Here is a 25,800-nt window from a genome sequence, read left to right on the forward strand (position 1 = left end):
AATTTTCCTCCCAGGTTACATATTTTTAAAATTAAGGGGCCACGGACGGGGTTCAGATATCCCTTTCTGAAGCCAAAGCCCACTCACCTGCTCTTGCATATATTCATACGGTGCAGGAATACTGTACTCAACGTTCTCGTCCACTAATTTTCGAAGTTGTAGGCCATAGTGGCTGGGTTCCAACTGCCTCATCTACGAAGAAAAAGACAGTTATTCAGGTGTTAAATGTTCTTTCTAAATGCATCATTGTTCATTAAAAATCAAAGTGGAAATTTCTAAAAGAAATATATAATTTGCTGAGTTTAAATCTACATAAGAGCTCAAATTTAAGTATGCAAAAAAGAAAAAAAGGGACAAATAATTATTTTTAAGGTTTTCTCTAAATGATACCGCTTATCACTAAAAGCAAGAGAGGTAATTTGAAGAAGTATGGTCATAGATATCTGATAGTAGAATATATCTTATCATCAGCAAGTGCTCTCTTTTTATAGATTGACTGCACCTAACTTTAAGTTGTTTCCTGTTACTGAAGTAGGGAAATTTGTGAAATGTCAACCATCTCATATTCTACAGACTTCAGAATTAGGAATTTCCTATTCCAACCACTTTTCACAAGGAAAGGTGTATACACGCACACATTCTCTCTCAGACACATTTTCAACGATGACAAATTATCTCAGGCCTCTGTTCTAACTGGGTCTAATTCACCCACTACTTCTGACCTCCTCTATCCGAATACTTACCGACTTAATAAGTAATATCATTGCTATCGAACAATACTGTTTGCTGTCTGAATAAACACCTGACATAATGGAGTGAAAGGAAATTAAATTCATGATTATAACCTGTGTGTATAAATGTCTGGAATCCTAAGGCGTAAGTCAAAGTGACAAAGGAGGACTGAAATGAACGATGATCTAGCAAGTCAGTGTTCGTGGTAAAGAGTTACCAAACTCTACATGACTTTTTTACCATTTCACGTATTTGCACTTTCTCTGCAAACTTAAAAATATTTCAGCTCTACTGCGCCATCTGGTGGTCTGAAAGCATCTGATTTGATGTTGCTGAGTCTGCTTCATGGATCTCAGAGGGCTCTCTTGAAAATGTATCATAAACTTCCTTTTCAAAATAAAACCCAGTTTGCATAATGAATAAAACACCATCTCATAACAATCTCCATGAAGCAACTGTGGATGGTACCAAGTAACTCATTTAATCTGGAGAAACTTGATAAAACTATTTAGGATCCAATCAAAATAATTCAAAGTTTACACCACTTTCTCATAGAGCACCATCTCTAAGTACCCTAAGTAACAACAGCCTTCATAATTATCTCAGATATAGAGGTATATATAGAATTCCAGTAAGATAGCTCAGGTTCTTCATGAAGGCAAGGGGTCATGACTTATCCTTCTAAGACATGAAGGAAGAGAATGCTAATAATTAATGTGTTAATTAACAAATACGTTCACTGGTTCCTTCGTGTAGAAAGTGAGGTCTTAAACACCACGCAAATTTAGAAGGCACAGGAGGGCAATGTTAACGATTATTTCCATTCAGAAGTATATTTCTACCGCAAAATCCACTACCTTGCACGCCAACGTCAGAATATCTTCTACTCTGTGTTCCGGCTTGATCATCACGGTCACAGCTTGATGATCCTGAAAGTGAACGTCAGTCTGGCTCTCCCATGAGCCGTCTCGGGGAACACGATCTACTGCTGACCCGTATATGTGCAGCAGGTCCTCCACCTGTTTTTAGATCCCAAAGGAAAAGGTGGACAGACTTGATAAGCAAATGAGGGAAACTATTGGGAAAATGCCCCCTTAATTTATAGTTAGCCATTTCACACTCCTCGCACCCTGGCTTCTCATGACCCTCTGGGGCGGACAAGCCTGGGATTTCCTCATTTGTTTAACCCACGTGCAACTGAAGCCCTGGGAGGCTGAGCGAAGTCAATCAACTCCTCCTCCCGAGCTCTAGCCACTATGCCTTAGCCCAAGTTAGAACACTGCAGTCACTGACTGCTCTAGAAATTGCCGGCTGACTGGGGCACAGTGAAATCTGCGTCTAAGCCATGATCCCAGTGAATTTCAGATACACTCTCGTCCACGGCCTCTGACACCCGCCTGCATTCTAACCATGAACTGTGTTTAACTTAATCCAAGCACGTTTCTCTTCTCTCTTATTTCTACTTGTTTTTTTAAATTAACCCTTAATCCTGGGCTAAATGGTTTTCCATCCTTCAGCTATTTCACATCTAGACACACTTTTAGAAATCATCCCCAACCACACCACCCTTCACAAACTTTTCCCAGGGAAGTTCTGTTTCCTAAACGTCACCATCACAGTAACTCCATGACCTCATGCTAATATGTACTTCTATAATTTATAAACAAAAATAAATAACATTTATTAAGCAACTCAGAAATGTTTCCCTCTGCTTAGGTTCTCACATTAGTCTGATGGTAAAGACAAGACTTGGGGATTTAAATCAAAAGACTGATGTTCAAGTCACAAACTCTACCACTTCACCAGCAGTAGGACAGGACATTTCCCTTGCTGAGCCTTGACTTCTATTTTGTAAGAGGGGATACTGTTAATATAATACAATTGCTTAAGTTTATTAATTAATAATACAAATTTTGTGAGCAAAGGAGATCATAGAAGTCAAAACACCTTACACACCAGAAAACGTTACATTCAGATCCAACACTATCACATTATTATATCCCACGTATCATACACTAAAGTTGTCATTGATGCTTGACTTTACTTTGAATTCTATGCATTTTTTAAAAACCACAAAGCAAAAGATCCTCCTGTATAGGATCAAAATACTAGAATACATACAGTAAAGAAATTAAAAACAAAACAAAACAAAACAGGTTTAGGCAAAGAAAGGGAAGAATCAATCTTCCTGTGTTGTCTTTTTAAATGCGGTGTTCATCTTTAAAGTGGCATTTCTGGGGACTTCCTGGTGGCTCAGTGGTTGGGAGTCCGCCTGCCAGTGCAGGGGACACGGGTTCGTGCCCCGGTCTGGGAAGATCCCACATGCCGCAGAGCAACTAAAGCCTGTGCGCCACAACTACTGAGCCTGTGCTCTAGAGCCCGTGAGCCACAACTACTGAGCCCACATGCCACAACTACTGAAGCCCACGTGCCTGGAGCCTGTGCTCCGCAACGAGAAGCCACCGCAATGGGAAGCCTGCGCGCCGCAACGAAGAGTGGCCTCCGCTCGCCGCAACTGGGGAAAGCCCACGCGCAGCAACGAAGACCCAATGCAGCCAACGATAAATCAATAAATAAATTTATTTTTTAAAAAAAGTGGCATTTCTGGATCTGTCACTTTCTGTACATTTTCCTGGAAAGATGATCACAGCCTAGAATGAAAATGAACCTCACGTGCCAAAGCAAAAGGAAAATAAAAAGAGAGAGAGAGAGAGACAGAGGAGCAGAAGCCCGGAGCCAAGGACCCAGGGAACCAGCATGGACGCCAGTTTCCCCTGTAGGGTCCCATCTCACATGGGTCACGTTTTCTTCTCTGGTTAAATAAACCTCCAGGCACTTCTGCTCATTTGAGCAGTGACTTCAACCACGTGCATCAGCAACAAGCTGGTACTGCCTTAAAAGCCCAGCAGAGGTCACTGTGGAGTAAGAAACCACAAAGAGCCAGTCCAAGAGGAAGTCACATCGTCCTGACTGCCACTGCCAAGCAGTTCAGGTCTGCACTTCTAGAGCAGAACAGGAAAGGCGTGATCTAGGATGGACCGCTGGGGGAGGGACGGGGAAATACAAATTCACAACTACCCTCCCCTGCCCTCCTATTCCCATCCCAGAGAGACCGTACTACACACTGCCAGTTCACTCACCATTCACAACCCTCTGAGGCTGGCACTGTCCCGACCCTCCATTTAACAAGTGAGAATCATGAGGCTCGGAAAATTCTAGAAACCTGCCCAAGCTCCCACAGTAGGCTGTGACTGTCGTACTGTGGGGATCTAAACCCTGGAACCCGGGCGTGAGCCTCTGCTCCCCGCCACTGCACTGCAGAAACACCAGCCCGGCAGTCAGTTAGCTCTCGCAAAATGGACACAAGCCAACCTTCTGGACTCTTCGGCGTTATTCTGGATGCACACCATGTTCTGGCTCCCCTGACAACCCCACAAAGCAGCAGCACTCCCCTGCCTCCAGACCCCTGGTCGCCTCCACTTCCTTCACCTGCTTCACCCTCCTCACAGCTTCTGTGCTGAAACCACATATACCTTTCAACCTTATTTCAAACACTACCCTCCCCTCTTGTGAAATGTCTCCTGCTCTCTTCGCCCCCTAACCCCAATTCCACTCAGACGTATCTACACCCCAATGTCCCGGTACAGCACTTAGCGAAGCCCAGCCCACTTGACAGTCATTTCTAGGCTGCTCCCACGCCCCCAGGTGCTGAGATGAATGACAACAGAGGCTCCGTCTTTCTCATTCTCAGTCTCTTTCAGCCCTCCACACAGTACGTCCTGCACCCAGAACACACCCAAGCCATGGATGCTGAATTGGATGCAACGAGAAATTCACAGTCACACGGAGGCTTGGAAGGTAAAGGCTGTCCATTTTCAGTATCCTATTCGAATCTATTTACAGTGTCAAGTTCTTAATCTTCCCTAAAGTTTCAAGAAAAAGAACTAAGAGCAGATTACTGAAGGGGAAGAAGTTCTAGGCTAGGGAAAAGTGTGCAGGCAAACTAAGAGATGCAAAGGACAAAAGAGATGTTCATATTCTATTCGATTAAACAAGGTTTTGTGCCTACACATGCTCTGAGGAATCATTTCCTGAGTCTACACTGTTGACCTAAGATCAACTGAATGACAAATGAGAAGATGCCTATCAAAGCCAAGGCCGTGGAAGGTTCAGATCCTCTCAAGAGATCCTACAGTGAACATTTATGTGTAACTTTTTTCCTGTGCATCTCACACACTCTCACACACAACCCCCCTAGAAGTGTACGCAATTAAAGAAAGGTAAAATCTGGCTATTCAAAGGAAGCAATGAGGATGTAGAACTGATTCGTTAATTAGAACTAGAAAAAGAAAAGGCTACTTGGTGCTTGCAGATCTTCTAGGCTGTTGGAAGATGTACCCACTTGGAGAAAAAAACTGGATTGATTCCCTCAAGGGTCAATGTTATCCATGCTGAAATCACATGCTTTATTTTCAATAAGCCAGATAAGATACCCTCCTACATTGTTTTTCATAAAAGGAACAGGGAATCATGAAAATAAGCCCAGCAAGTTGATGTATCTGGAAAACTCCTTTCTCCACTTAGCCTTAAAGGTGCTACATTAAATTAATCTTCTAACCACCCACCCAGAAGTCCCCGGTTGGCTACCGCTGCACACTCCCCCCACCCACTCCATCTCTCCCTCCCCATAGAATTAGTTTCCAATCAGCCTGCTCAAGTTTTCCAGTTCCTGGAGAAGACAAGCGAAACAGCAAAAAATATAATAAACAGACAATGTGGGTCAAATCCCAGCCTTGTCAGGGCTGGTTATCTCACGTCTCCGGGCTTCTTTCTATTTCTTCACCTTTACAAGGGGCTAAAGCGCGCCAGCCTCATGGAGAAATCAGAAGACTGGTGTGAGGAATGGCATTTGAACGAACTACATAAACCGTAAAGAGCCATAAACAATGTAAAAGATCTTTTCTGAAGTTCAGTGTGGACTGTGGAATTACCCTATAGTAGACTTGACCACCGTAATTCAACAATGGCCACTACAAAGAACTGCATGAGAATCACCCCTTGTTTCAAAACCCTGGGGAATCATGGTGACTACGGCTGCCCAGACCACCGCGTGGTCCAGCGCTGAGTGGCCATGCACGAAATGTAACATCACTGAACTGCAGCCGAGGCCACTGTGGCCACTACAGTTAAGGTTTGCAAATCACTTCCGCCCTCAGGGTAGGGCAACTTCTACAGAAGCATTTCTTATTACTATCATATTAATGGTCCTGAAAGCACATGTCAAATTACTTCTGCCCCGTGTGCCTCAAGGAGAGAAAATTGAAACTCCGTGGGTTCTCACAGCAGATGCTTTTGGATCAAATGGCTCATAATTACTGCTTGGATCACTGAAGGGAAGTGAGCAGCAAAATCACAATCCGGCTGTCACAAACGGGCCCACACCACGGTCGCCGATAAAAGGAAGGTCTATTAGCAAGTGAGATGAGGAGAGAACACAAAAGGAGTTATGCACTCTTGGCTGTCTTAACAACAGCAAAATGTCACAGAGGAGGTGGTGTTTATTTCCTTCTTGGGCCGAGGCCCAAACATCAGTTGATATGAAAGGGAAACAAAGACCTATCTATGTACTATCCATCTGTGCACGTACGGATGTTATGTACGGTTCCAGACTAAATGTTCTGTTTAAACAGACCAGAGTTATGGTCAAGAGTAAGCGGTTTCATTCATGGCTTCCATTTAAAAAAACCAACATTAGCGGGTTTTTTTTTTCCAGTTTGGAGCTAACGACTGATGTGACAATACTTCATTCACTCACTGCCGCAGAAAGTTGGGACACCCCAAGCCAATTTTCCAGGAGAGAGAGCCAAGGCCCGGGGCTCCACGGCAACTGCAATGAAGCCCCTGGGGTAGCTGCCTTCCAGAGCCTCCGTCAGGGATTTGTTGTCACAATCTCCATAACAAACATCTCCCTTCAAACGCTGATTGAGACTCATTATTACTCACAAAGAAGTACCCTAGGAAAAGCTTTCGTTTTTGGCTGGCCAAAGTGTCCTTTAAAACATGCTCAAATAAGACTGGCCTTATTCCAACCTTAACAGATTTCAAATTAGGGTGACTCACTGTTGGACTGTTATATGATGCACCGATTAGAATAGAATATTTTTAAATACCCATGACCTCTCCTCCCTCCCAACACTCAGGAATGACTGCCTTTCTGTGTGACGCTAATGGACACAATACACTGTTTACAAACAGACATTTTGTGCAAGTTATAAATATTCTCCAAGAACGATTAGCAAAAGAAAACAAGTGGAATGAAATATTAATTATTCAACCAGCTACAGGCAGAATTTTAAGTCCCAGAGACATAAAAAACCAAATACCCTTCATTCTATCTGCAACTCACTTAAACCTAGTTATCTGAGCACTACAGTACAGAAATGATAAACACACCATTAAAATAGCCCTATATGTCAAAGGAATTTCTGCACTGTTGCTACAGCAGAAGCAATGTTTCGTTAAAACAAATAGGGATAAATGTTTAAATACATACGCCTAAAAAAAAACAAAAAAGATGCAATAATTCTCTCCTCTCACTCGTTCCAGCGCCAGTGGGACTTGTCAGTTAAATCACAAGAAGACCATCTGGTAATTTAAGCCCAATTTAAATAAATACTAAGCTTAATTCTGACCATTAATGGCTATTTTAGCAAACATTTATTTTCAAAGTCCAACATAAGTTCTGTTAAGAGAAAGTGCTTTGATGATACAATTTCTAAACTCTCAAAGTAGGAATTTTAAATTGTTATTTAATGCTGGAAGACATACGAAAATTATGGGTTTTCACGGCAGATCAAACAGCTCTTCTCAACCATTAAAGGGCTACATCTAATATAGACAAGTAACAGGCAATTTATTACGCAATATTATATCGTTAGCAGTGAGCCATGGATTGAGAACACACACACAACCAAGGGTCCTAGGTACAAGTTTGCTTGGGAGACACGACATATACACTTGGTGGGATGACTAACCATAAAAGGTTGTAAGAACCAAGCAAACGATAGTGATATAATTTCTTTTAATCAAGTAAAATCCCTGGTGGACAGTGTATTTTGATCTGATTTTGAAATAAGTTCTGCATGTATATAGAAATAAAGGGGCAGGGAATGGAAATTATTCGTTATGAAAAGTCCACCATTTTGATGGTATGTTTTATAAAGAAGGAAGGTATGGATCTGGCTTCCTCAGGGCCCCGTTTGGTCAAAGCTGGCCAAAGGAGGGCACAGAGACCAGCCAGAAGCAGTGTCCACAACACAGCCTCCGGGCACAGGCACCCCATCTCATGACCTGCCCTCTGGCAGCCCCTGACCTCTGTGAGTGGGAGGTCAGGGTAGGGCTCTGAGCAGAGGTTCTCTACCCCATTTCAGGACACCTCGGGCAGAGCTGCCCCCCGGAGTGGTCTCTATAATAACCATGTAACTGAGCCCGTGCTCAGCACCCACGGTTGGGCCAACCTCCCATGGAGGCAGAATGGGTGGTTGTCTGTGGTGTATATTTTAGGATCACCAGAAAGTTCCTCACTCACCTCCCCCCAGACCCATCACTGGGTCTAACACTCCACCATTCCTCAGATTTTTCAAACTATGGCCAATTCACTGAATTATCCCAATTAATTTGTTAAGTGATACTGCCTACTTCTGCAACAGCACCTTAAGTTTGTCCAAGCCGTTAAAATCATGTTTCAACCTCAACAAAGAGTTTAGAGGTTTATTGGACATAAAACCTAAGAGAAAATGATTTGGTGAAGCAGATGATAAGAGAAATAGATCGTAACATGAAATACAGCTTTAAGGCGAGACACAGCTTTGTGTCTTTGAAAAAGACACAAAGAAGAGGCATGAGCTCACCCAGACCACCTTCACCCTATTCCAGAATTCCATTCAGAAATGGTTCTGAGGATTTACTCGGTCAGAAGCTGTCCTGGGGACTAGACGGGGCCCCTGCATTCAGCTCCACTGAGGGCACCAAAGGCTACTGATTCGCAGCATGATGTAATATGTGTGTGAAGCCCCCGGACACCCGGAGAGGAAAATGCAAGTTTGGATTCACCAAACTCTCAAATGACGGTAAGAACTGCTGAGGAATAGGGCCGAGTAAATGAAAGTTGCTATTTTGAACTAAAGTTGCTTTAGTCTAGCTATATCATTTTGAAGATGGAGTTATCATGAGTTTAGATACCTTCAAAAATACTTGGCATTCTGAAAACATCTTTTACCTACTCGGGACCATTTGAGTTCTAACTTTACAGTATTTTCAACAGATTCAGGTAAAGATTCAGAACCAGCATCCCCTCATTAACTTAGCATTTGTGTCATCCAAGTAAAAATAAGATGGCTGCCATCTACGGCAACGTTTACCTCACTGGAGTTATTGGAGATTTGAGGTAGCTGAGTTCCAGAAAATCCATGGCTGTCACTTGAATCAAATATCTGATAGGCAGGAGGGAAAAAAAGACTAATGAAATGGCTCTGCAATATTCATGTGGCAGCTACCCTTTCTCAGTATTGAAAAAATTTAAGGCCTATGACATTTGATAAGATCTTCGTATTGCAATGTGTACTATTTACTACTCTACTACATTTAAAGTTTTAACTTTAAAGTTGCTTTTTTTTTCTTCCCATATGGTTACATATTTTACTTTTCTATGATATATATTATTCAAGTCATCCTGGATATTCATTTTTTTTTTCCAATGGGTTTTTTTTAAATTAATTAATTAATTTATTTGTTTATTTATTGTTGGCTGTGTTGGGTCTTCGTTTCTGTGCGAGGGCTTTCTCTAGTTGCGGCGAGCGGGGGCCACTCTTCATCGCGGTGCGCGGGCCTTTCACTGTCGCGGCCTCCCTTGTTGCGGAGCACAGGCTCCAGACGCGCAGGCTCAGTAGTCGTGGCTCACGGGCCCAGTTGCTCCGCAGCATGTGGGATCCTCCCATACCAGGGCTCGAACCCGTGTCCCCTGCATTGGCAGGCAGATTCTCAACCACTGCGCCACCAGGGAAGCCCCCATCCTGGATATTCCTTATGCTGCTTTTCCAAGAAGTACACGTTTCTGAAGATGTAGAAATCAAAGTTGGCAAAGCCACCAAAATCAAGCTTATAACTGTTTTTTAAATGTGCATAGAAGAAATATTGGGAAGAAATAAAGCTAAATATTAATAGTGGCTGTGTTTGGGTAGAGGGACTAGGAATAATTTCCTTTACTTTTTCCAATTTTTATCTTCTAGATTTTGTAGTAGAATACTAAACGTTAACAAACAGGCCATTTACACATTTACGGATACCTACTACCTCAACTTCATTCAGTTATATAAATACCAGTGTCACATCTTTTTAAAACAAAAATGTTCAACCAAATGCTTTTGTTTCTCAAGAAATCTTACATTAAGGACATTTACTACATATGATGGGGTAAAGACCATATTAGGGTCATATCTAATTGCTAAATGTCAACATTTTATAAGCAAATTATCAAGATATTTATCGCTGTCATTTAATTATACAGAATTGGCTACCTTGATTAAAATCAGAATTTGCCTCAAAGACATTATTTAAACTTCATAGAAGTTGAATTCAAAAACATAAGCCCAGCATTAGCCAACGGTTTATAGTTAACTATAGTCTATAAGGAAGAAATATGTTTCCATTTATAACAAACAAATGATTACTTTCACAACTAAAGTACAAATAGAACCACAATTTTTTTTTTTTAATAAATGTATTTATTTATTTTTTTGGCTGCGCTGGGTCTTCGTTGCTGCGCGCAGGCCTTCTCTAGTTGTGGCGAGCGGGGACTACTCTTCGTTGCGGTACGCGGGCTTCTCATTGCAGTGGCTTCTCTTGTTGCGGAGCATGGGCTCTAGGTGCGCGGGCTTCAGTAGTTGTGGCACGTGGGCTCAGCAGTCGTGGCTCGCGGGCTTAGTTGCTCTGCAGCATGTGGGATCTTCCTGGACCAGGGCTCGAAGCCATGTCCCATGCATTGGCAGGCGGATTCCTAACCACTGCACTACCAGGGAAGTCCAGAACCACAATTTTTAAACGTGATATTCTTTCCAGTTGTGAGTATACAAAAACAGTGGCCAAATAAAAGGGATTCCACGTGAATTTGCCCTCTTTCAATCAATCAACCCATGTCCCACCACCTCCAGCTTTATTGTTTTAGGATTACAGATGGGTCAAAGAAGTTGATTCTATCCCTGTTACTCACCTATTTCACAAAACTGTTATGCACAATCAAATGTGTATATCTATATAAAATTAGAAAATAAAGTTCATAAAATGTGACCCTCTCTGCCAGCATATTCAGAATAACAGCAACCCGTGAGAAGTAAAAACAAGAACTTCCTTGGACTTCATCACAACTCACTTCCCAACTCACTTAAACGATCAGATCATTTTGTGATAGCTCATGTTTTCAACAGTCTTCCAAAAAATAATAATCCTAAAACATATCGCTCAGCAACATAAAAATCATTATCATATACTGTATTAACAGCATTAGGAAATACTTCAGATATGAGTGTTCAAAATGTTCTGAAAACAATTCACTATCCTTGGGCCACATTTCAACAATAAGCACTCACGCTATTTTTAACTTGACAAAATGTTGAAAGAGCCGCCTTTCCTCCAGAAAACTAAGCAGCAGCAAAGGCCCAGGGTTGCAGCATCCAGGTAGACCAAGTCCCAGCCCCGCCCCTCGGCTGCTGTGTGAACGGGGAAAGGAAGCGACTCAAACTCTCCCGGTCTCACGCTCCTCCTCTGTAAAATGTGATGACAAAACGCCTACTTTGTGTCATAAAGATGAAGTCAGCAAAGCGTCTGGCACCATCAATAGAATTTAGTTGCTGCTACCCTATTATTAATTTTACATGTTGGTTTTTGGGGCTTTTTTTTTTTTTTTAGTATATTTACAAAGTTGTACAATCTTCACCACCATCTAATTCCAGAATATTTTTTTATCACTCCCCAAAGAAACTCCATATCCACTGGCAGTCATTCCCTATGCGCCCCTCCCCCCAGCCCTTGGCAATCACTAGTCACTTTCTGTCTCTATGGATGTGCCTATCCTGGACTTTTAATGTAAATGGAATTATAGAACCTGTGGCCTTTTGTGTTTAGCTTCTTTCACTTAGCATCATGTTTTCAAGGTTCATCCACGTGGGAGCATGTATCAGCACTTTCTTCCTTTTTTTTTCTTTAATATAAAATCTATGACAATTACTTCTAAAGGCTTCTTTTCTGATGATTCTTATTTTTGTGTTCCCGTGCGCTGCAGATGTGAGCAAGGTGTGAATACCTCTTTGGGAGTGCCAAAAAGACACTGAGCAACTTGTGTGTTTCCATTTGGGGAAAAAAATCCATGCTAAGACTGCATCCCTTTGAAGGAACTTTTATCTCATTCTGAAGGGTGATGAACACTTATGATTTATGGCATACCAAGGATTTCCCGGCTAGGTCTGCTGTCCCTCCCACGCTGGCAAACTCACCTGAGTTATAGACGGTCTTTTCTCCTTCCCTTTTCTTGCGAGCGTGTCCAGCCCTTTTAATGAAGAAAATAAGCCCTTCTTGTGTCTTCCTCGCTGGGTCAGTGAGAGTGCTCTCTTCCGGAGAGCAGAGTCACCTCTAGAACATACCTAATTCAAAACAATTTAGAAAAATCTTAAGGCGCCATTATTTGGATGACAGAGAGAATTAACCATTGCCCTAGAACAGGGGTAAAGCCCTGCTTGCTATCAATGTGTTCTGAGCAGCCCCCAAAGCTGCTGCAGGTCTGACATACCAGGACCGCGTCCACCACAGAGATGTCCCTTATCTGGATAAACACGTCTATAGTTACAAGATTCACATCTCTTCGGGGTGGGCAACAGGGTCAGCACAACCACCCTCGGACCACCCGCCACCCCCCCGCTGAGCTAGTACTATCCACAGAAGCCACCTGCACAGGAGCGATTTCAGAAAACCCAGTGGGGCTCTCGGGAGAACAGATCAAACAACCTTCCGTCAGCCCTTTAATTCTTCACACCACTGTTGCTACTCCTCGGGGATTCCACCTTCCTGACTGTACGAGGTGGAACAGACAGAAGGGCAGACGCAGATGCGAATATTTCATAACTGTGTATTAGTAGTTGGATTCCGAGAACGAGCAGCAAAGAAGCTGGGATGCTGGGACTTTACAGCAGGACGCCAATCATCCCTCCCCCGGCGCCCGGCCCCTGGGTGGCCCTGGTCAGTTACTGGCTTAAGTCACAGCAGAGCTGAATGTCAACAAGCTGGAGAAAGGTGAGCATCCGCAGTGCTCCCCCTTCACGCCGCTGAACAGCCTTCCTCGGAAACTCACCAGAGCGTGGAAGGAGGAAACTGACAAGACGCCCAACCGGCCCAGGGCCAGCTTGGAGGGGCGGCTGGCAGCAGCAAGGAGGCTCTTGGGGTTCGGCAACTCCCCGCCTTGCAGGCTGGCCAGATAGCAGCGCATCCTGAACAGATCCATGTGAAATTTCTCCAGGTTCTGCTCCCACTGCTGGATCTGTTTAAGCAAGAATAGGACTAATTTAAATAAAAATGAGAAGTGCTCATGGGTCAAATTGAAAACGTGACCCCTTTCACAAACTTTAAGGAAAAAGTCATTTCAGCTGCTGTTGCACAGTTGAAATGAGCCTTCCCTGCTCATCTCATCTCAAGCCCTCCCGCCCAAATACACGGGGCCGGACCGCACTGTACTTCATCAGGACGGCCAAAGACAAAACAAAGCTGGTGGTCCCAATACAGTACCACGCCACGACCTTTGGAGAACTCTAGCACTGAAAACCAGGCTGACTTCAGGCAGGATGCACAATTGCAAGTCAGTTATTTCACTTTGTTTCATTTACATTCACAGCCTCTGATCTTAATCAGATTAACTGGTCTGCACACAAACAGACGCTAGCTGAATGGAGGCAAGTGGCTGCACGTTTCTGTACATTCTGAGAATGACTTAAAATAACAAGCAGATGAACTCAGGCATAAGGACAAACAGAGCTTTTACTCCTATTTTAAGTATATGAGAGAAGAATCACCATCTACACATCTTTATTAAGACACATATAATTATTTACACAACAGAAATGTCTACGTATTCTTCAAAACTTAAGTCATGAGTTGGTAAAGAAGTACAAACTCTGGGGGCCACTCTCCCTTCTTCCAAGAATGTCAAAGTATGTTGCGTGTAAGTATTACCTTCATTTAAACATAAACGAATAGGTGAAGAAAGGCTCTAGTAAGTTGCCAACGTGGGGATTCAGAAGAGAACAGAAAGCAGCGCTTCAAATGGTATTCAGAGCAATCTCGCAATTCAAGAGAAGGTCTGTAGTGAAGGCTTACAATGATTCGGTACAAGAATTGTGTCATTTCATTTGCAACAACTGCATCTCTAGTTTTGCCAAGTTTAGCACCCAAACAGATCCTAAACTTTCACAGTACACTTTCCAGGTCAACCCGTGATCCTGGATAAATGATATTTTGAAGGATCTCTGACATTTAACACTATGGTCCCCTCAGTCTCTGCCCAGGGAAAAGCAGAACAAATTCTGGGTGCTCCCTAGACCCCCTCCGAGTTCTCTGTATCCATTTCTTAGGAAGGTCACTGCACAACTTTTCCACATAAAAGAAATACGATGGCTACAAGGTCTAAACAAATAATTTGTTGATCCGTCATAGTTTGTCCACAAAACAACAAAAGTCCCAGAGTGCACTGAAGAATCTCAATCTCCAGTTTAACTTCCTTTAAGATGCTGTATGGCCTTGCTAGTGATGTAACAGCCCACTCATGTCAGCCTTGAATCAATACCAGAAGGACCTGTTGGCTTTTACAAGTGAAAAATGCCCAGCTCCACTGCCTGAAGAGTCTACTGATTAGGCATGAGGCCCAGAAAAGCTGACACTTCAAAAGCACCTCCAACAACTCTGGTACCCAGCCTGAGTGAGGACCACTGTTCTAGACTAACACGGCAGTTCAAATTGAACTGCAAATCTCTTCGTGGTCTTGCCATGTTAGAGAGTTCTAGATTCCAGAAGTAATGGATGGGTATTCTGTAACCATAAACTACACATACGAGGAGCGATAAGTCCCAGCAAAACTGTACTCCCAGTTCTGTCTCACAAATATCTTCAGTAGCTGACACCTGAACATCCACCACTTAGATGCATTCTTTTGTCTTCTAATAATATGCAGATATTCCTAGGTTGGGTAGTGTATTAAAGCTTATCCCTCATCTATAACTCCATGTGAAACAGCTTATGAGATGCTTTCTAGGGGTTCTGGAGAGGGGGTGGTGGGGTATGAAAGGAAAGAAAAACAGTGAGTCATTGGATACCAGACAATAAAGGAGCCCATGCCATCCACAGAGGAATAAAAAGACAAAATACCAAATAAAATAAAACCCAGGTCTATGCCAATCGCTACAGATCAGGGAAGATGACAATCTCTCATATTTTCACTGACTTCTGCAGTTTACAAAGATTTTTAAAGGCATCATTGAATGTATTTAAATGACTACTCATCAAAGCACCACTGGAAGGAAAAGACAGTTCCATCCTAAACAATACACAGGGAATCTTCAAATTTTGCCAGAAACACTTTATAATCTTCAGCACACCTAGACCTCTCTACCCAAAACCTGGGACAAAATGCAGGTAAGTTCATAGGAAGAAAATGAATTCAGATGCTTAGGTTTGTTGAAAGAAAGAAGGGGCTGGGAGACCCCAAAAGCCCAAAGCAGACCTTACAAAGATCAAGAAGTTTGTTAATATATGTGATTATGTTTCAAGAGAACTAGTATCTCAATCAGTACTGCACACTGTAGAGAAATTTTTAAATCTGAACTTAGTAGAAAATGCAAATGAGAATGGACTTTATGACTTCTCCATTTCAATGATGTTTCCTGTCTTTATCTTGACTGAGCCACGGGGTGCCCAGATGTGTGGTCAAACACTAATCCAACTGTTTCTATGAGTGTTTGGGATGGGATTAAAGGGGTAGACAGAATAAAGCAGACTTGCCCTCCCTCATGTGGGTGGGCCTCATCCAATGAGTTGAAGGCCTGGCTAGAACAAAAAGTCTGACCCTCCCCAAGCAAGGAAGAATTCTCCTCTTGCCCGATGGTCCTTCAAACTGGGATATCGGCCTTTTTCCTGCCTTTTGACTGGAACTGAAATACTGGCCCATCCTGGGTCTCCAGCCTGCCAGTCTTCAGATGCAAACCACACCATCCACTGTCCTGGGTCTGTAGCTGGCTGACTCACTGCAGATCTTGGGGCCCGCCCATCTCTGTAATCACAGGAGCCAACTCCTTATAATAAATCTCTTTACAAATATATTTTTCACACGTCCTATTGGTTCTGTTTCTCTGGAGAACCCTGACTAATACATCCTTCATCCCACAGAGCTCTGTGGCAGAGTAAGCCATCATTAGTCACACAGCTAGTCCATATTTAAAGACAATATTCATCTTATTTTTAAGGTCATGGTTCTTTACAGAGAGAATCGGAGAGAGTGTTCACATGAGGATGTGTGATTGGATAAGAAACAATGAAATATTTGATTTTTCTATCCACGGACTCACCAAAGTTGTAGAGAACGATGTGGGAGAATATGCAGGTAAAAGTCCAGTGAGGACATGGATTCAGGTGCTTGGGTTACTTAGAGGGAAGACAGAAGTACAAAGGCCAGACCCACAAGCTCAGTACAGACCTTGCAATACTGGGGAAGTCTTGTGGACACAGGCAATGAGCTTGCAAGGGAGTTAGGGTCACCACACCCTCATTTCTCAGCAGAGAATACTGAGGCCCAGGGAGGGAAGTGACTTGACCAGGGCCACACAATAAGCCAGCCCCTCCAGGTCGGCCAAGGCCCAAAGCGGATCCTGATGGGAACAACATGTGTGAACAAGCTTCAATCGAGCACTTAGAATGCAGCCCCTGAGCCCCTGGTCCTCTCGCTCACAAAGGTGGGTATTGTGCACTATCCAGTAATTACTTAGCAACTTTCAGTTCAATTTTCATCTAATTGTCAACTGTATTTCTCCCCACAAATCCCCAGGTGTTCTACAGAGAAGATGTAAGACTATCCACACTCTCATTTGGGTGAACATCTTGCCTCTCAATTTCCTACCAGCCTTGATCTTCAAGTTCAGCCCAAATTTAATGTTAACTAAAAGGAAAAACATTTTATTTTTATCCCTTTATCCCTCAAAAGATGAGATAAGGATACATTTTTCTTAAATGAAAGGGAGAAATAGAAGACAGTTTTGTATCTGTGATACATACTACTGCAGTAAATTTCAACCATCGCCACCAAAACAGCAATATTATCCAACCTCACACTTATCTGGGAATTTCTGGAGATTTTTTCCTAATATGATCAAAAATGAAAATGCCCCAAATCAATTCCTTTAACCCAAGACTGGTTTTTTTCCCCCTTTTTCCTACATTCCACAAGTACTGATAATTGCCCCAGACATTTATTTCATCAGGACATGAAAATCAAAACTCAACTTCTATGGAGCTTGAGCTTTCATTTCTTTAATACCTGTGCACAAAACACAAATATAACATGAATGAAGAAAACCCACACAAAAGAAGTTTTCATTATCTTTCATTTGTAAAAGAAAAATTATCAACAAAAATTAAGGAGGAAAACTCCCATCTTTAAGCACTGACACAAATACAATGCAAAAGTTTCCTCTTTATTGCTAATATAGCTATATTTATTTAATGAGCTCAGAAAGGCTATGGTCTGCTCTAGAAAGTGGGAGGGGAAGGAGATGAAGGTTCATGCTAAAAATAACAGATGAATAAGTGATACATAAAAAAGATGACGAGTACATTCCTACCACACCCAAAACTCCTAGAAAAATATTTTCTGCCGTTTAGTCATTCGATCACAGTATTTGGTCATTTGTCCATTTCTAGGTTGGTCCTAAAAGATAATTAGTTTTTCCTTTCTGGCAGAGTAAGTTGAAAAACTCCCATGCAATATTTTCCAAGCACTAAAACCCACCTCCGCAGAAGAACCCAGCTAGTGACACAGAAGACACTGAAGTTAACTGGTAGTTAGAATAACCAGCCACAGGTTTAGAAAATCCGTTTTGTTTTGTTCTTCCCTTTGAGATATAATTCACATGTTAGAAAATCCACTTACCGAGTGCATTCATAATAAATACATTTCCCATCAAATCAAGCTGAAAAATCCAAGTTATGAAAAGAAGTAAATTAAGGATTAATTTCTACTTTACACAAAACCATTCATCACATGGTTCCTTAGCAAGTGAAGCACAGTCTGATTCACTAAAGGCTTACTGAGAGGCTTGATTTGGTTAGGGGCACAGATTTGTGTTCAAGCTCTGCCACTTGACAGCTGCGTGACATTGGACCATTTCCCTCACCTCTCCCAGCGTCTAACCGCTCATCCATCAGGTGGGTGATACAGACAACTTGACCGCACGGAGTTACTGTAGAATCATACAGGATCCTGGCCTGAGATAGGAGCCTTGAGAAGTAGACTCGGAAACCATGAGGATGGAGAGCGAGGCAGAAGAGAGGATGTTCCTTGGGAAATGAGGAGTGAAGCCTGAAGGAAAGTAGCCAGGAGCTGGTGAGGGGCTGGGGTGGGGACCAGCCCAGGGAAGAGGAAAGGAGACATAGATGTGTCCACTCACTACCTGGAACCAAGTACCAGAGAAACAGATGGGGAGAAAGTTACCCACCCTTTGGGAGCTCTTATTTCATACTAGGAGCAACCTTATATACAAAGGGTAATTACAAAACAATGTGTGAGATAAAGAGAGACCCTGAGAATCATGGGAGTATAGAAAGGTGCCTGATGGCGAGGTGGGAAAGGGGGTCAAGGGCAGCTCCTTGGAAGAGCTAAACCCTTCATCACAGACAAGCAGGGGTGAGCCTGATGACAGGGGCAGGTGGGATGGGGCAGTTTGCATGTGTGGTCTACGTGGGTCCTCTCTGCCTGAGGGAAAACCCAAAGAAAGAGGTGGAACCTGCAGGAAGTTTGGTGTTGTAGCTAAAGGTCGAGGTGGGGAGAGGTTGTCAGGGACTTTATCTTGTAAGCAATGGGAGGGCCACTGGGGGATTTTTAATCCTGGTAATCCCATGGTCAGATTTGCTTTTTAGATGCAAACCTCTCTGACCTTGTGCAGAAGAGGCATCTGAGGAAGGGCAACACCGGCAGCCTCTGCAGCCTTACAGGGAAGAGAGAAAACAGTCCTGCTTACACCCCTCATCTCTCACCACCTGCATATCGTGTGCTGAAAATTCAAACTGCCAGGGTGACCGCAGCATTTCAGAGTGCTCTGCCTTGGCTCATGCTGACCCCTGGCCTGGAATTTCCTTCTCCATTCCTCTCCTGATTAACTCCTCATTCTTTAAGAAGCAATGCAGGCATCCCTCCTCCAGGAAGTCCTCCATGACTACACGGGAGGCTAAACTTCACGTGTGTCTTCCACAACACTCTGGAATATCATCTGCTCTGAATTCATTCTATTATGCCGAAATGATATGCTCAGCTGTCTGTCACTCTGCTAGACTGCGAGCACCCTGAGGGCAAAGACAGCATCTTCGAATTCCCAGTCTGCACCCTCGCCTGGCCCAGAGTCTGCACTTAGTAAACGTTCGCTGAACTAGACTGAATGTTAATCTCCTGCCCTCGGCCCGTCCACCACGTCCCTGCGGCCTGCTGAAGGAAGGCTTGTCCTGGCCCAGCTCCTCCGTAATCTGGCCTTGTCTCCCTCAAACCTGCTTCTCGAAAACCCTCCAATGCTTTATTGCCCAAATGGCTTCCCCCCACGCCTCTCAGATCACATTTTCCCCGAGGCTTTGTTCATTTTTTTCCCCTTCACCGCAGTCTCCGATTGTCGAAGTTCAATCCCTCCTCTTTATGATTTTCAAACTTGAATATTGAAAATGAAGCCTGCGGTGGTTCACAGAGCCCAGCGCAGTCCCAAACCCACCCGCTGACAGTTTGCTCCTCCCAAGATACCACCTCCCTGCTCCCCACATCCTCCCTCTCAGCCTCACTAACCCCAGGAAGTGAGAAAGACCCAGAGAGTCGGGATGGGGAGGGGGAGACGTCTGGGAAGAGGCCAAGACCCGCCTAAGGGCGGGGAGGTTTTGTCCTTGTTCACTTGTTTAAAATCACAAACGGAAAGGAAAGGAAAGTACTAACTGGACTTAATTTACAGTTCTTTCTCCCTCAGGACGTCAAAAGGAGTCCAACATGTGGACGGTCTGCTCTACGTTGGATATGCCCAAATGCAAGTTGCATCATACTGCCCCACAGAGTCGCCGAAAGGCCCAGGGACAAGCCCGTACGATGGCCGCTTTTAGGCAAAGCATGTCCCCGCACAGCGGTATGAAACTCAGCCGTTACTACTGTGATAGTGTCTTTTTATCTGGAAAGGGCATTGACAATGAACTCCTCTGCCGCAGCACTTCAAAGAAAACGTGTTCCAGAGACTTTCCTCTCACGTGATGTAATATACACTCTCAGTTCAGCTGTTACAAGGCTGTAAGTGACTATATCTGAGTTTCTTGGGATCTCTGGGGGAAAGCGCTATGTAAATAAGTATTTTCTATTATGTAAAATAAAATATAGTGAAGCTGAGATTTTTAAATGGTAACTGGATAAAGCACAGCTCAGTACTTTAGAGAAAACTATATACTTATGGGATATGTAGGAGATCAGGTTCTTACTGATCTTGATCTGTAAATACCTTTGCCTTTGTAGCATCACAGAACATTCTCTAGTCCAAAACCATCTCATAAAAGCAATTCTAAGCATGTGCTTGTTTCCCCCCTTAATGCTTCATACTCTCTGTGTCTGCAAGTAAAGAGCAAACAGCTCTCTTCACAACCATCTGGCAAAAGAGTTAAGGAGAGTGGGTATAGCAAATATAACTCATGTTACCCACCGCAAGCCTTCTGGGAAAACATAGATAAATTACCACCTTAACAATTGCCAATATGGTAAGGAGAATATTTTCAGGTGGAATGTCTAAAGATCAACCCAAATTGTTTCTTACCAGACATTCAGAAGTGTAATATGAGAAGGTGAATGTGTGCAGGGGAGGGGAGTATGGGAAGGGGTGAGAGCAAGGGGGATGGGGGAGGGGAGAAGTGAAATGAAAAATCAGCAGTATTAGGACAGTGTGCTTAAAGTAACTGATGTAATGATTCTGTCGAAGAATGCATAATGGGCCACAAGTAATAATTACCCTTTCTTTAAAAAAGCTTCTCTTGGGACTTCCCTGGTGGCACAGTGCTTGAGAATCTGCCTGCCAGTTCAGGGGACACGGGTTTGAGCCCTGGCCTGGGAAGATCCCACATGCTGCGGAGCAACTAGGCCCGTGAGCCACAATTACTGAGCCTGCGCTCTAGAGCCCGTGAGCCACAACTACTGAGCCCGTGAGCCACAACTACTGAAGCCCGCGCCTAGAGCCCATGCTCCACAATAACAGAAGCCACCACAATGAGAAGCCCGCGCACCGCAACAAAGAGTAGCCTCCGCTCGCTGCAACTAGAGAAAGCCCACACGCAGCAACAAAGACCCAACGCAGTCAAAAAATTAAAATAATTAATGAATTTAATTTAATTTAAAAAAAGCTTCTCTTCAGGCCAACCGACCACCCTAGACCCTTGGATCTGTGTAGGGATTTATGTGAAAGTAATTCCCCCCTCCCAAGAGAGAACAGCACCACTTTTGACATCATAAATTAAGCATTTACCAACTATGAAAAAAGAAATAAAGTTACATTTAATGAAAATTTAAACTTTTAAAAAATGTTTGCTTGGACTTCTTGTGGCCATAAAGAGAGAAAGAAAAAGGAGGGGGTGGAAAAAAAGGCCAGGAGCATCTCAGTGTTGCCCAATTTCCCTTTTCTCTCCCTGGACCTAAACATTTGACAACACACAAGGACCTGAAAACTCCAAGTTGGGCATCCCCTCCATTGGACTAAAGTATGACTTTGAATTTAAATTGTAGCGAGCCAGTAAAAGTTAAAACCATACCTTTTCCCACTACAACCAATATGAAATTTTTAATTGGGGCACTTGAATCCATGAGTTGCATCTCTGATGACAGACTTTCGGATCCTGGAAATTCAGGACCCCAGGGGAGACGTAGTACAGAGAAAATGCAGGAAAAGCTATTTCTCCTTCTCCTCAAGCTTTTTGATTTGTCGTGTAAATGTGACAGAGCATCACATCGCTTCATGCCCCAGACCGAAAGCTGCGTGGTCGGGACCTGTCTCAAGACTGGCCCTCTTCCCAGACATGAACAGGGTGTGAGGCTTCTGGGCAGAAGCAGACCAAAGGCAGAGATGTGTCTGTCCCCAGAAGCTGCGTCCTTGTCAAAACCCCCCAAACCCTTCCACCCCCTCTATTCTCCTTGGCAGTTTCAACTTCCCTTTCAGTTCCTTGGAAACACTATTTTGTAGTTTGTTAGGTGGCACTCCTGAAATAAACAGTATATTCTGTTTCAATTCAGGAGCATAGGAAACTCTCTTTAATATTCTATAAAATTATAGAAAATCATGTACTCTGAAAAACATTTTCCATATAAATTGTTAAACTTCTGCTGTGTTACTCTGGGCGAGGCCTTCATAACTGCACATCCAGATCAGGGCCCTTCCACCACCCCACACTTTTCCCTACTTCAATCTGCCTCTCACCAGCGTCACCACCGCCAAGCCACTGCCAGATTAATCTTCCAAAGATAGTGCATTCATCACGATTTTCGTCCCAACTTAAAAACCTATATTCCTCCCTTAGATCTAGAGGCTATAATAAACCTTATATCCCAGGGTTATTTTTAAGACCCTGAAAAAGCTGCACCAGTACCTGTCCCACCAAACCACCAGCTATTCATCACTTCCTAGCCCACACCTCTACTCCCATGTGCTCAGGAGCCTCAAGCAACCACTGTTACTCCTACGGTTGACCCTTGAACAGTAAGGATTTGAACTGCACAGGTCCGCTTATATGCAGATTTTTTTTAAGTAAATACTACATACTACAGTACCACACGATCGTGGTTGGCTGAATACAGAGGGCCAACTATTATAAGTTATACACTGGAGGGTTGGAGCCCCTAATCCTTGTGTTATTCAAGGGTCAACTATACCTCCAAATTGTCCTACCATGCGCCCCACTCTCCTCCCAGCCTGGATCAGCTTTCATACCAACACACGTCTTACCAATTTTTTAAGGCCATATTCTTCCAGGAAGTCTCCTCCATCTCCTCTAGATCATAGCACAGCTCAACCTCTGATGCCTCATAGCATTTGATGACTATGCTAGTTGGTACTAACTTATACCATTCTAGAATATTCTTTAGTTTCATGTTTATGAGGCCTGCTTTCTAACTAAATAATACATTTTTTAGAAACAGGGTCCATATTTTATAATTATTTTTATATTTTGAAGCTATAGGCATCTGTTAGGCATGTCGATATCTGAAGATGGACAAATAAGCGAGAGGGAAGAATTGGGAAGGGAGAAAGACGACACAGGATATCAGAAAAGGAGAAGCAAAGATGGATCCAGGTATCAGCAGAAGACCTGTCTCAACTGTGCCATCATTTAGAAACACTTGATGAAGGGGCAAGAGATGGGAATTACTCGGTTATTTTACTGTTGCCAACTGATAAATCCCAAATTCTTAGTGTAACACAAATATATCATTTGAATGCATGCCTTTCATCAGTTTCTTATTTACAGCCAGAAATTTCTTTCTACACATTCTAAGTTCTTCATATATATGCAGGCAGAAAAAAAATTCTAAGCAAGGTTAAATATTCAAACACAAATAGAAGATTGATAATGTACTGTTCGATTTGTGATTTAAGTCAAACGCTATAGGGAAAATTCTTTTCTGATGGGGTGTCCAAATTGTTGTATTGCCATGGAATTTTTTTAAAGAACCTGGTCTCTGTATAATAATTCACAAAGTAAAAAGAATGAAAAATTCAGGAACACGCCAACCCATCTTCGCCCTATGCCTCTTCAAGTTCCCAAATCATCTGGCACTGATTTTGAAGGGACTGTAGTGGATACTGTTGTGCACCACCAGACCTCCCTTTCAAGACAGAGGCATTCTTTCCCTTAGCTGCTCATGGCGCAAGAATGGGAACCCACTTCCTCTGAAGGCAGCTGCTTTGACCAGTAGACATGGCATGACACGGCATGCCTCACTGGCAGCAAGCAATTCTGAATGGCCACCCCAGCTCCCAAGCCCCCTGTAGGATCAGCTCAACACAATTCAATGAGTCCCTCCTTAATCCTGCTCCCTCACTCCCTTAACTCCTGAGAACGGTCCTAATAAAACCCCTCACATGCAAATCTCTACCTCGGTGTGTTTCCCAGGGAAACTGAATGAAGAGAGGGGTGCTAGAAATTTCACCGACACTTGTGTAAGTGCTCAGGCTGTCTGAGTAAAGGAAAATAGAAACTAAGCTTCTCCCTCTCCTCTAAAATGCAAACAGCATAGGAAGTAGCTGTTTAATTATTATGTGAATGTGGAGACAGGCCAAAGAAAGCATCTTCCTTAGCACCTTATCTGTTATACACAGAAAAAACAAACCAAAAAATCAGTGGTTTTTTTTCTAATCCACAGACACAGGAACAGCTGTATTATACCAAACTACTCTTTCACAGCCATCTTCTGTATTAGAATCGCACGTGTCTAATCTTCCAATAGTTTTATCATATAAATTTTGTTCCGAAAGTGCCCATATATGAGAGAATCATCCAGGCAAGGAGCTACTCAACACGAGGGAACAAGGTTTGGTCACAGAATGTTCCAGTGTACACATACAGCCACCAAAGGTTGCAAAGCGCATCCCCTCCCTCATACGACAGAAGTCCAGCCATTAAGTACGTGAACCAAAAAGCCACAGAAGCCACTCCCCGCAGAGGTGTGGCAACCAGCTCCCCCGTCTGAGTTTGCCCGGAGTGACCTAAGCAATGGGAGGAAACCCCTGTAGATGTACCTGGTTTTCTATGGCTTTCCTGTTCTTCGGGTCGCTCACCACGGACAGCTGTAACTCTGCCATCTTCTTCATCTTGCTATCCATATCTATCTTCTGAACGAGGTTCCTGGTCTGGTTCTTCAGCAGCCGAACCGTGTCCTCCTTGCCGTGCTTCTTGGCGAAAAGGGACGCGCAGGCCGAGTGGATGGCAGTGACCCAGTTCTCCAGATCCGTCTGGCTGGTGGCCTGAACACGGGGGGAAAAAAAGCAACTTGGAATTGTTTCACCGCGAAAGTGTTCTCCAAAGCGGCAGGCTGGGCTTGAATATGTAAAACCCCAAAGTACCTTCACTCCATAAAAACTGTGTAATTTTAAAAACACACACTCAATGCAGGTCCACAGGCTTCCTTTACTCCACAGGGCCCGTGAGAACGTCGAGGGTGTCACATGGCCTCAGACAGAACGGGAAGACAGACTGCTGATAGGCTCAAGCTGTACACCAGCAAGAGGGGAGTGATAAGAAAACCAGGGTATATCCATGCAGTGTACATCGTGCCGCTCTCTAAAAAGCCGTTTATCGTCATAATTTTAACAGGATGAGAAGATATCAGGGCTAAAATGTTACATTTTGAAGCCTGGATATGAAATTTCATCTACGGTATGGACTCGATTATGAAAAATAACAATAAAAGAACATTTCGGGGAGGACACAATAATATTAAAATAGTCGTCTGTGAATATTGGGACTATGGATAGCGGTTTTCTTTTTCTGCCCTTCAGTACCTTCAGACACAATGACCATATAGTATTTTCATATAAGAATATTTTATTTTAAAAACAGTAAAGAGAGTCTGAACAAAGCAGAATGGGCAAAGATGTATGATTCTCAGTAGGCTGAAATGCACGTTCAGTTTCCCCTGATGCCCAGAAATCACCACACACGTTCACACCACGAGGTTAATCCTCCAATGACCTGTGGGATCGTACAATGGGAACT

General features: G+C 43.3%; 1 protein-coding gene across 2 annotated transcripts in view; it reads right to left on the reverse strand.

Moving 5' to 3' along the window:
- Positions 1 to 25,800, reverse strand: part of TIAM2 (TIAM Rac1 associated GEF 2) — a 110,121-nt gene that overhangs the window by 65,725 nt on the left and 18,596 nt on the right. Inside the window, exons 5-10 of one of the 2 annotated variants that reach the window (XM_068551742.1) lie at positions 24,825 to 25,049; positions 13,130 to 13,315; positions 12,279 to 12,425; positions 9,153 to 9,224; positions 1,590 to 1,751; positions 88 to 192 (exon numbers count right to left, since the gene is read on the reverse strand). In XM_068551742.1, coding sequence (XP_068407843.1) covers positions 88 to 192; positions 1,590 to 1,751; positions 9,153 to 9,224; positions 12,279 to 12,425; positions 13,130 to 13,315; positions 24,825 to 25,049 — 897 coding nt within the window. The remainder of the gene's footprint in view (positions 1 to 87; positions 193 to 1,589; positions 1,752 to 9,152; positions 9,225 to 12,278; positions 12,426 to 13,129; positions 13,316 to 24,824; positions 25,050 to 25,800) is intronic. The other variant, XM_068551744.1, reaches the window with a different exon arrangement.

This window comes from Eschrichtius robustus, chromosome 9, assembly GCF_028021215.1.
Source record: "Eschrichtius robustus isolate mEscRob2 chromosome 9, mEscRob2.pri, whole genome shotgun sequence".
Classification (NCBI taxonomy): Eukaryota; Metazoa; Chordata; class Mammalia; order Artiodactyla; family Eschrichtiidae; genus Eschrichtius; species Eschrichtius robustus.